The 12,596-nt window shown below is 37.4% G+C and overlaps 1 protein-coding gene across 5 annotated transcripts in view; it reads left to right on the forward strand.

Annotated features, from left to right (window-relative positions):
* The window catches only part of KIF13A (kinesin family member 13A), a 115,292-nt gene that overhangs the window by 34,409 nt on the left and 68,287 nt on the right, over positions 1-12,596 (forward strand). For all 5 annotated transcript variants that reach the window (XM_042806737.1, XM_042806739.1, XM_042806738.1 and 2 more), the window contains exon 3: positions 8,640-8,652. In XM_042806737.1, the coding sequence (XP_042662671.1) occupies positions 8,640-8,652 (13 nt within the window). The remainder of the gene's footprint in view (positions 1-8,639; positions 8,653-12,596) is intronic.

The raw sequence follows: 12,596 nt of genomic DNA on the forward strand, positions 1-12,596 counted from the left end.
TTCGTTTCATGGCATGCTAGGTTATTAGAGCTAACTAGATTACTGCCTAAGCTGTGTAGGGATCAGTGAAGAGAGATCTCTAGAGATCTGACTTGTATGAGTGCTACACAAGAATAAACTCTCCTCAGTACTTTTCGGTGTTGATCCTGCAACAACTCAGGAGACCTTATTCACTTTGTCTATTTATGTAGAGTTGATTTGAGTTTACATTCTTGGTATATTGTTCCACACAGTAAACATTTTTATCCCATGAGTCATCATGATCATCTTTCTCTGCATAGTGTCCACTTTCTGGCAAATGGTAGCAGTTGTTAATGCTTTCTGTTAAAGCAAATACTATAATCTCAAAGTCACCAAAACAGCTGGTGTTGCAGCCAGCTGAGATAGACTTTCTTCTGCAAAATCTTTTTTTTGTGAAGTGATGGAAATTACTGTGCTAATGTGTATTGTCATCAAACCTGGGGAAAGTTTTAATTTCAAATACAAATTAATAAACAGTATTTTTTTTTCTGATAAGTTCATTCAATATTCGTGTTGCTAAAAATGCATACTAGGATGAAATGAAAATAGTAAATTGTGAACTTTGCTGAGTTTCAGACAACTTTTTCATACTATAGTTACATTTAAAGAATGCTAACATACATTTGCAGAGCTCTGTGAAAAGATGAAGTGTCAAGACCAATTAACATCTCTCTTGAAATCTCATTAGTAACATAAAGATGATGAAATTTGAATGGTAATTTTCCCTGTTGTGGTAAATGAATGTGACAGTGAGAATTGGGGGTTCTTGTCTGTTGCCCAGCCTGGACACACAGTCAGGACTGTTGCACATGTATCTTCAGAAACTTTTCAACTATGTACTTGTCCTGATTGAATAACAAAGAATATGCTTACCTCCCAGGAAAGAAAAAGATCTATTTTTTTTTTTTATTTCCCTTCCCCCCATTTACTGAGGGAAGTAAGGTGTTACAACCGAAGTTCAGGTCCAGTTACTCAGTTAACACCTGTGGTTTATTTCTTCCTAATACATGATCTTTCCACTGACTAGAGAACTTTTGTCTTGATCCTCATTAATGAATCTGCTAATTGCTGTTTATATATTTGTAGAAAATTGTAATGCTTGAGTTTTGAACAGGCAAACTAACAAAGTTGAATATAATTTATGAAATGTGATGTTGCTTAATCACATTTCCTTCACATGCTTTTGGAGATGATCTGTCTTGCAGTAAATACTGTATGTAGTGATAAAGTAGCAGGGTATTTTTCAAATAGCTTTGAGCGCTACCTGTGTAGGGGTTGTATCTTCACTGCAGCCTCGTGTTTTGATGGTTCTTACAGGCAGCAGTTCTGAAGGAGTTCCTCAGGAGCGTTAGCACTGGAAGGGAACACTTTCCATTGACACTGGAGGCTTACGAGGTAGTTAATAACTGGGAGTAGCTAACCCAAGTGACTGGGTGGTTGGGTGTGAGAGTCTCAGTGGAGTTTGTGCACAGAATTTAAATGCCAGTTAATGCTTGGTGTATGTTTCTCCTTGAGAGCACTAGTAATAAATGCAACAGAAGAAGATTAATGGGTGCCTAATAAATGCCACAGTAATAGTATTAACATGTCCAGAATGTGTTTCTACGTACTTTCCAGAACTATAGTGTGTTTGCCCTGACAGCAGTTTCATTGCATTCAAGCTAAGAATCGCTCATTTGAGACTAGTCTTGAGACCCAATAGATGTCGGGTTCTGAGACTGGATTCCTTTTCCCATCTCTCTTTTCCTCATCCTGATTAGTTAGTAAAAACCTAATTAGATAGTAAAAATCTCATTTAGATTCTTTTGTATTCAGCTTTATTGAAAAGGAGGGAAAAATAATCAGTTTTAAAAGGATCGGGACTACTTGGTAGCATAACTACCATTACTAGGAATCATTAGGTAGACTTGCATTCCTTTGCCTTTTTGTTATGAGTGTAGCTGGATGTTAATAAGAACAAGCTTAATATACTTGTGATTGTGGTCATGTCGTTCTTCTAATAGGTATAGCAGATTTTCATTACAATAACTATAGTCTTATCTAAGTTTTGAACAAGTATGACTAAAGACTATGGGAAAATAGATTATTTAATGTGATAGGTTCTGAACGGGGTCTCAGCAGTCAGGATCTAGTCAGCTTTTTTTATTGCAAAGCAGAATGGCAATTTTAGTCACTTTTTGTCTTTTCAGTAAAACTAAGCAAATTAACTGAAATAGGGTTTGGTTTTTTTTTTTAAAGGTATTTTATGTGGGAAACTAGATGGAATTTTTTTTTTTTTGTGAACTTGCTAGCAAAGTGATGGATTAATCTTCCTGTTTATGGGTGGTGACAGTTCTCCTGAGCTGATCAGTGTTTGCAAAGTGGCATGCTGTTGCGTGTAGGACAGGTATCGGCCCTTTTTTGGGGCTGTCAGTAGAAGCTGGTTTTACATGAACACCAAGGCTTCTGTGTAAAGATTAAAACCACTTGAACTTCACGTCAACAAGTTGCTGGCATTGGAATAACAATGCCTTGGGCAATAAAGTTAGTCACAATTTGGAAGCAAAGTTAAGTTAGGGACCAGTGGTGTTCCCGGGCAGTTGTCACTTTATTTTCCATCTTGTAAATGTCAGAATATAATGCCTTTCACTTGTTGTAATGAGATTGTGTTGGTTTCATAACCTGTGGTGCTGTTGTTTTGTTTTGTTTTTTTTTTTTTTTTTTTCTTTTTTTTGTGGTTCAACACTGCTCTAGTGAATGAACATAAATTCTTGGAGTGCCACCCTGTTATGGTGAAATATCCAGGCATTTTCTAGGTTTCTTCTGTGTCATGGAAGTCACTCTGCTACTGCAGTGTCTATTTTGTTTAACTTGTACTGCAGTATTTGTCATACTGATTTCAGTGTCTGACTCTTTTCTCTTTGCGTGTGGTGGGTTTGCAGTGAGTATCAAGGCTTCTTGATGCAGTGTTTCCATAAAGTATGAAAGCGCAACATATTTTTAGCGTATGTATCTGTTTCTGCTAGTGTTTCTGATTATGATCAACTACTATCTTATTATGCAGGCACTTGCTCAAATTGCTTTACCTGTTAAAATGTATTTCTTTTGCCGTTCTTCAAAGGATTATTTTGTCTGTAGAAGAAACTTGTGCTGGGTAGGAGGATTAAACATATACAGGGCATGTGCTGCCCACCTTATGCAAGAATATAAAATAACTAATTATCAATATTTGATTATGTATGTGTGTTTGTATAGTATGTAAAGTAACTCTTCCAGGTAGCTAGTATCGAATTGTGATAACTTCATTAGCTCTGCAGATGACCCAGCCAAGCACAAAGGTGGGATGCTGTTCCCTTTCAGGGCATTTTCTCTGCCTTTTCCTTTGATCTTCTTCTGCATTTAGAAAATAGAAGGGGGAAATGGGCAAATAAATGTCCTTTTTTCTGTGCTCTTTGTAGATAAAATGCTGTAGTGCCAGTAGTTTGCAATGCATGATCATCTGAAACTGTTACTGTGGCAGACTGATCTTTTTCTAGATAGGTGCTTCTGTTAAGTAGTACAGTGTCCGTTAATAATATATAGGCATGCTTTTTAAGATGCTTGGTATCAAGCCTGCAAGCAACAGTCTGCAGTGATAAACCATGAGACAACGAAGGGTCCTAGAGGTGCGTGATCTTACTGTGAAAAATGGGAGAAACACCATCTCTTTGCTTCTGCATAATTTACATTGTTTGCAGTTAGGAGTGCTGAATGTCTGCTGTCTCTGCTGCAGCCACTCTGAAAGCCTTATATACATGGATAAACAAACAGTGCAGTTACTTTGATCCAGTAAAGCAAGGTACACTTGTTATGGTGGTCCTACCTCTGGTTTGATCATTTGCACTCTGCCTTTGAGTGAAGCAAACACACGCTGCTGGTGAAATTCTCAGCCTGAGTTGTAAGGCAGCCTGATTTTAAAAAAAAAAAAAAAAAAAAAAGTTTTAAAACACTCAAAAAACCCCTATAATATTTGTTTTGAACAGCAGGTCTTTAGATTCCAGAGAAGCTTGAGCAGTGGAATGTTAAAAATATTTTTATCTATCAGGATGATCTTTTCAATTTGTTCACCTTTATGCTTATGGAGGAAAGAAGTCTGGTTTTTTCCATTCATAATATAAAAACCTGAAGACTTCTCTTCCTTTTCTAGTATATTGGTAGTTGCTTCTAATAATTCTTTTCACTAGTGATCCTCAGGAGTACATCAATGACTGTAGCCACTACATGTAAGCATTTAACTATGTATTTGGGAAAACAGTGAGTACCATGAATTTGCTGTGCTTGCACAGGTAGTGAGAGCAAAAAGATATTTCAGACTCAGTGTCTCAGATGATGATTTCTGGTGTAGTCAGCTCAGAAGAGCAAGCTGCAAAGACATGTGGTTCGTTCATCCTCCGCTATAGATACTATGTGTGGTTGCTTAACATAGCTGGTTATGATTGCTGCATCTTCATTAACTAATTGTGAGAAGGGAAAAGAATCCACCAAATACTTTCCAAAATGTGAAATAATTATAGTACGGTTGTGACCTACTTGGCTTCTTAGCACAGCCAGATTGGAGATGAATTGGGCTGTGTGGATGTTGTTCCAAAGAATCAAAGACCTGTTTTTCAAAGATGCCTTGTTCCCCTGTCTCCTTCAATGGGGAGTGCCTGGTTTTACACCTACATTCTCATTTTTAAATGTACCTTGTCCCTACTGCAGGTGATGTTCTTGACTGGGGGTGGGTGGGGTGATGAACCCTCATTATATGGAATATGGAGAAAAAGCAATTCTTTCAAGTTTTTTGATGTATAAAATGTTTTTGGTTCTGGTAGAAGCGACATTTGGTTGGGAATGCTGACAGCACTTGCTAAAGGACAAAAACCAGGCATAGTTCTGAAAATGATTAAATTTTTAAGATGACAGTATTGTATACTTCTGGATGCTTACGGGGCAAGAGTCTTCTGTTGCTTTTTATTGCATGGGACTGGTTTTCTGGTCAGAATATGTAATGCCAACTCATATCAACTTCTTATATGACAAAGGGAGACTCCTGTGAAATAGTGTAGGTAGTTAAAAAAAAGAAGAAATGACCTCTGCTGTTGTTAAACTACTAACAAAACACACTCCTCTCATCGTGTGCTGTCACAGGGTGTGGGTAGATGGTAGAGAGAAAATGTGGATACAGTCAGGGAGACTTCTCATTCATGTACTAGCACATAATGTGAGAACTGACATTTTGTGAATTGTTTTGCTTAGCAAATGTGAGAAGCATTACGAATTTAGTTTTAGCAAGAGACAACGGGGGAAAAAAAATCTGTGTTAGTGCGAAGTTTTCTAGAATTGGTTTGCTCCATCTAAATAAAAGTCTGAGGTAGCTATGCACTCTGCGATCTTGATGCGTGTTAGCTAAGCAGGGCAGGAGAGGCTTAGTACTGTCGTGAAAGATAAAACCTGAATAGGGACCCTCAGCGCACGTACTGGCTTGAGGGAAGGGCTGGAGGAAGTTCAGAAGTTCAGTGGGGTTTGTGGTCACTGAAATTCATACTTTTCCTCTGACCTGTGAGAATATCATTCTCACAGCTATTGGTAGTATTTACTTGGGTTTTGAGCTCTAGGCACGTGAGCAAAGTCAGTCTTCCATCTGAGTGTGTGAATGGAAGATGCCCTTCTTCGGGTTAAACCAGAATCTGCTGTTGTGCAGTTGCATTACAAGGTTAGGTAACTGGATGATAATTTCCTGAAGTGTACTAGCTGTCTGCTTTAGAGGAGGTTTTGTCGTCATTCAGTAGGTATAGCTGCATGTTGCCATTGACTCCATGAATAATTAGACGTGGAATTAAAAATTTTGGGAAATAAAAATTCTGATTGTATCTCTTTGATCTGTTGTCTGTCCCTCCCCAGCCCCAGCTGTGACTCTGAGTTACCATGTTTCTATGGACAGTGTTTGGTAAAAATTGAGACCAATTCAATTATGAATCTGAAAGCTGCTTGTTTCTGGGAAAGGAAAGAAACCATGAAGCACATATTAAAAAATAAAATAGGCAAACAAAAAAACTTATATGAAAAATTGATTGAGGCTAATGCAGGTTTTATGGCACATCTTCAAGCTGCTACAGATGTGATTTCTGGTAAACTGTAAACAGTTCGTTATTTATTAGCCTGAGACCTTTGCTTGAAGGAAGTATTTCGGAGTGTCTCCATCTGAATCAGTGCCAGGATAATGATTACAATGAGTTGGTTATTTGGAAGTTCCATCTAGCTTTAAAAAAAAAAAAAAAATCTATCCAATATAGCTGATTTATTCCAGAGGCCCTTGATTGTACTGCTGTTGCGGATGCTAGCAGGTGACTTAGAGTTGCTAGTTTGATCTTAATAGCCAAAGAGTTTGGAGCAGTAGGATGTGACCTGTGGTATGAAGCTGCAGCTTTTTGTGCTTTGAAATCCAGGAGATGAGTGATGAACATCTTGCTTCCAGCTGGGAAGCTCTGCTGTCTACCAGGGGTTTAAAAAGTCTCTGTTAAGCTTTTCTTAAAATGGGCATCAGATGAAATTAAGAGGGAACTTCCTAAAAGGTAGTGGTTTACATTGCTGAAGTAAATATCATAAGGAATGTGTCAGAACATTTATTAACTTCGGTGATGTTCTGTACCTTTTCAAGTTGGGGCTTATAAGAATGATCTCGGAAAAAAAGCAAGTTGATAAACTTTCTGTTGGTTTTTACTTCAAGTAAACTGTTCAGGGCTTCTGCTGAACCTGTACAACAGCCTATCAGGAACTCCCTAGGAAAGCTGATGTATTCTGGAATTATTTTTCAAGATATGAATGCAGTTAGAAACTTTCCAAAAAACCTTGGATGATTTCATTTGATAGGAACTTCTCTTACAAGTAGGATTGGAAGTTTAGAGGTGGTGCTGGGACTCTGGCTAGGCAAGCTGATAACACTGGACCTTTGTCACATCTCAGAATTGATTAAAGTGAAAAATATTCAAGGTACAGCTAAATACATTTTTCAATTAGATAAGAGGTCATTCTGCACAAGTTCTGAGCCACCTGGACGTGAGCTGGCTATGAACTGAGCCTGCAGAGCCACTGTTAATGAAAGGGTAAAGCTGCAATGAGTGGTTTGGCTCAGAGGCAAAGTATGTTTGCACTGTACCAGTACCGTGTACCAACTATGTAATTTCTGGTTTAGGGAGACATGTCATCTAAGGTGCGAGCTGAGAGTAGGCAGAAGAGATTGCGTAAGATGTGTTTGTGGATTTGTGCCTCTTCAGCTTTTTTTGCTGAGCCGTTGTATTGTGGGTTGCCAAGAGAACTGCTCGAAGTGTTATTTCCATGCCCCGCCCCCGCCTTGGTGCTGTGTGGGATGTGTAGTGTGGTGGGTGAAAGCAGGGCACAGTCCCGCGTGTTTCTGCACTGAGGCTGTAGCCTCTTGCTATCTTTGAATTTCGTGTAGTGTGTCTGTTGCTGGGTTCATAAAGACCTTTCATCCACTGCTTATCTTACAAAGCTTACTACGGTCTCTGCTTTTGCTGTGTTGTCTGTTGACCTTCCTCGTTGTCTTTTTCCTCTTCATCCACATTTGTATGGTTTTTTTCTTGATGTGAAGAGCAAGTGGAAATTTCTCCTGTGTATCCCTTCAGGCTTATTTCAATACATAATTTAATCATATGCCTAAGGCTGTATTTTTCATGAATGCCCTAAGTCAGTCTAATTCTGCATAGTATTTTCACCTCTTCTCTTGCAGTGGCATTAGCAAGCCCAGGGCTGCACAGTGAGATGGGGCAGAGATCTCACTTGAAACCAATCTCACAAAAAAACAAACAAAACAAACTAAAACCAAACAAACAACAACCAAAAAAAAAAAACCAAAACCCAACAAAAAAAAAAAAAACAAACCAAACTGATTTAATTTACTATGTGGCCATATGGCTGCCAGCATAAGAGCATTTAAGGACAAGTTGAAGTACTCTGAACCGGTGTCTTTAATTTGGGGGTTTGTCGTCTCTGTTTTATTTCTGACAGCACTGACTGGAGCTGTGTGTGAAAGGTAATGGTGTTTTTATGTTGACTTCCTATGCTCTGTGTAGGCTTTCTGTAGATAGGGAAAACACATGTTGCTTTTTCTTCATACTTCTGTAATCTCTATGAGAAACATTAGTTTGACTCTTACCTTGGTCTTGCATGTGTAGCACTGCTGAAGTCAGTGAGGCTTCACCCTGGCACCTTGGTCTGCCAGTTCACAGGCTCAGTTTGTTTGCCACAAAAGATGGGCCGTGTTTTGACTTCCATGACAAAGCAGATGCTTGTCTTCCTTCTGGAACTCAGTGCTGTTAGATTTTTATAACTATAAGGAATCTGACATTTTCCTTTCTTTTTAATGTGGGGCTATATTAGTAATTAAGTAATTACTGGTTAAAAATCCGTGGTGTATCATATAAATATTTTCTGATCCAATTATTCTTAAACGCATTGTAGATTACATAAAAGTTCAGATTATAGTAATGATGTACACTGACTTTGTTTCTTTTCTTTTCCTTTGCTCCCTTTCCTTTATGTGAATGGTGTATTCATGCTTCTCCTCATCGTTGCTGATTTTTTTCTTGCCAATCATCTAGAAAACCACCTAAGGTAAGTCTTTTGTCTCTTTTTGCATTTGTACCCGCTTGAAAATGTTGAGCAACGCAGAAGCGTTGGGCGTGTTGTCATAGTATGTGATCATACTAGCTCTGATAAAGGAAAATAAAATTTTTAAAAAGTCTGTTCCTCATACTTCTAAGTTAAAAACTTCATAATTCCAGAAGAATGCATTTTAATCGAACTGACATGCAGGCAGGGCACATGACTTGTTAAAGCTGTGACCAGGGCAAGCCATGATTTTAATACATTCATAAAAACATTTGAAAGAGCAAATAAGTATTGTGTGTAAAACACTTCATTGCTCATTATTCTCTTTGATATGTACATCTTCGAGAAACACTGTATGCAGGTCCGCTGTGACTTTGGCAAGTGTAGCAGAGCATTCTGCAGGCCTTCTGGAAATAGAAATGGGGGTGGATATTGATCTATATCTCTGTTTTATATGGATATCTATGTACTTTATGGTTCAGACAGCTATATTATATGTGTGTGTGCAAATATATATAAAATTTAAACATCTATTGTTTTGATTAATTTTTTTAAGTGTCAGAAGAAAACATCTTCTCAGTATGATTCCCAATAGGTAGGAAAGACTTGAGCAACTATTTTAACATGAACTGAAATAATTGTATTTGAACAAAACAAACAAAAATATGTAAGTTAAGGTCATGGCAGGGGAAAATGAGTAACACTGATACTACAGTTTAAAATGTAATGCTGTATTGATTTCTTTTTCCCCCCAAATGATTTAATTTTTTAAAATGATGGACTCAATTTTTTTGAAAGCATTTAATAAAGTTCTTTCAATCCCACTCAATACTTCTAATGCAAAAGAGTTTGATCATTGTTAAAAAACAAAAATTAAAAGACAAAAAACTTCCTTTCTGTTAAAATTTCAGAAAAGCTTTTTTACAAGAGCCTTCATTTTCTGTAGTACCTAATTCATGTTCCATTATAGGCAGATAAAGTAATTCTTGACATTATGTAAAAGCTTAGTTACAGCCTTGCATTTTTTTGACAAAAACATAACAGCTGCGCACTTGTGCACATATGCCGCATTATTGTTAGGTGTAGTTAGATGGTCCTTAGCAACCTTAAGCTATAATGTCAAAACTTACGATGTTGTGTGAACTGATTATCAGTTTGAGACAGAAGAAGGGTATTACCATCAGTGGAAACAGGCTTTGTGAGTTTGTAAAGATGTGATATGAGATTTGGATGTTTCTTGATTTATGCCGGTTTTAGGGTACTGCATGTAGTTGATTGTCTTCAAATTAGGATTTTTTTAAAAATTAAATACTGGAAGTTTTCTTATCTTAATGAGCTGGTTTATCATCAGCTGTGAATAAATTGTGATCTCCATGTGGTATCTCAGAAGCTGTAATAGGAGAAGTTATATGAGGATATCAAGGTGTTATGCTATTTCTACAAACATCCTGTTTTAAGTATATTACTGATCTTGGGCTTTTAGTGTAATTTTGTGACAGAGGTAAACCAGCTGTTCTGAGCTGAGATTTGTGAGGTGTGCCCTAGGCCACCTTCAGATTTTCTGTCCGTACTTCTTTAGGCCTGTGGTATGTCTTCTGTTTGTCATAGTTACCAACTTTTTTTTTTTCTCTTTTTTCCCTTTAATTTCTTTAATGGCTGCCATTTACACTAAGCTTACTGGTGTAGACTTTGTTTGCTATTTCCTAATGCGTCCACTTTATCACTTATCTCCATCAGCAGCAATAGGGCTGTGGAAACAGCTACCTAGTGAATGAAAATTTCCCTTCCTCAGTTGTCCCTTGCTTTTTTTTTTTTTTCAGCAACCAGGTAGCCCTGTAAGTCACCCTACATATGTCAGACTGACTGCTTCATTGAGATTCATGTGAGCAATAGCTGCACCTGTCCAGCAGAGCTTTTCTCTGTAAAAAAAAAAAAAAAAAAAACATGATTAATTGGCCATCTATTGGTTAGATGGAAATGGCTATTAAACGTTAGCTGTGCATTTACAATATTTTATAGCTACCTAGACAGTATGTTAGTAAATATGTTCAGTCTGAGTAATACATTGCTAAATGCTGGAAGCCCCAGACTCTACCTAGTCTATACTGAGGATTAGGCTTCAAAACAACTAATAATGAATGTGAAATTAGACTCCTTTCTAATTAAGTCATTTGGATTAATCTGGCAAGCAGTCAATACTGGATTTGGTACTTGTTACCTGTAAGTAGTTCAAATAAGTATACTTGCATGTGTAAACCCTTAAAATTATTCATTCTTCAAGCCATTGATTAGGGGCTTTAATAAAAATGAGTTCTGCAGAATATTGTTTTGGCTATTTAAAATGTGAATACCCCTTGGCTGTCTTTTTTGATTCTGTGAGAAGTTACTGCTGTGTAGCGGTCAGGCACAATGGCTTTTCTAATTTAAAATCTGCAATCTCATTATAAACCACAGGTACAGCTGAAATTAAGACAAAACTCCAGATTTTTCACTGACATGGTGGATGCGTGGACCTGCATCCCTGATAGTTTTGCTGTGGCAGCCATAACCTCTAGATGCCTCCTTAGCAAAACAGTAACCAACAGCTGTCTTAAACTGCTGTACGTGTTTGATGAAGAAATCTGAATTGAAGCCCCGTACATTTGCTTTACTTAAACTTTGTGGTTACCAGGACGAGTCTTTTGTTTAATTTCTAATAGTTACTAGCATTCCAAGTGTTGTTCTTTATAACCTAGAAATGGCCTATGTAACTCCTACTACCTAGGGTAATGTGCACACTTACGATGACTCTGGATACAGTACTATGAGGATCTAGCACTTCCCAGCTTATTCTTTCTCATAACTTTCTATTTTTATATGGTTGTACTGTAATGTTCATGAGTTAAAAATTCTTGTAATGAATATACACAGAATACATACTCAGGCTTATATGCTTATTTTTACTATGGATTTCCAATTGTGCAAGATCTGTCCCTGTGAGTCATGTTGCATTACTTCCAGCTCTGTCTATTACTTGACTCTCTCTAGATGTCCAAAATGCAGTGTCTGTGCTTTTTTGCAGCTGTCATACCACTCAGGCTGAAAATACTATGCAATGTCAAACACTGAAATAATGGAGCTGGGAAAAAACCCCACCCTGTTGGTCCCTTAGCTCCACTCAAAATTTTTGGTTTAGAAGTTACTACACCAGTGTGGCAGGTTCTTGTCAGCTTCTTTTTATTTAGCTTTCTCTTTTCGATCCTAGGATGAAGTATGAGGTATAGAATCTTACAAAAATAAGAAAATTTTGTGACTTGTTTGTTAGTTCTCTCTGTGATTTGAAAGCCCAGAATAATTTTGGGTCTGGCTGTGAGAACTGGCCAACACCTGTATGAACTTAGGTTTGCTTGTGGTTGAATGCCAACCTGAGCAGACACCTGAAGTAGGCGTATACCTGTCTTTCATGGTTTTTCCATTTTGCTTACCTTCTGAAAATACATTAAGCTTCCTGGTACAGTGGCTATGGAATTGACATCAGAGCGGTAGGAAAGCAGAAATACTCGTCCATGTAGTCACAGAGACTTACTCAAAATGCATAGAAATAACTGAAAGTTCAGGAAATCTTAGTGGAGAATACAGGTAGCAATTTTAAACTTTGAGCTTCAAACAGAAAATATTTGCCTTTTTATCTTTGAATTTTAAAACAACTAAATAGAATTGCTTTTCCAAACTGTAGTTAAAAACTAATTCACAGGGGGTGATCGAAATTAAAAAGTTCTGTTTGTGTGTCACAGATCTCTCTGTTCAAATATGTTTCAATAGTAATTTTGATATAGTTGGTTGATAGAGTTTTGATACAAGTTGGTAAAGATTTTTTGCTTTCTTAAAAAAACTAAAAAGACATTTTCAGTGCCTAGTAATGGCCAGTTTAACTATTGGCCATTGAGTCTGAGACTTTAGCCGTAACA

The sequence above is a fragment of the Tyto alba genome, unplaced genomic scaffold (assembly GCF_018691265.1).
Source record: "Tyto alba isolate M040663 unplaced genomic scaffold, T.alba_DEE_v4.0 Super-Scaffold_48, whole genome shotgun sequence".
NCBI classification, from domain to species: domain Eukaryota; kingdom Metazoa; phylum Chordata; class Aves; order Strigiformes; family Tytonidae; genus Tyto; species Tyto alba.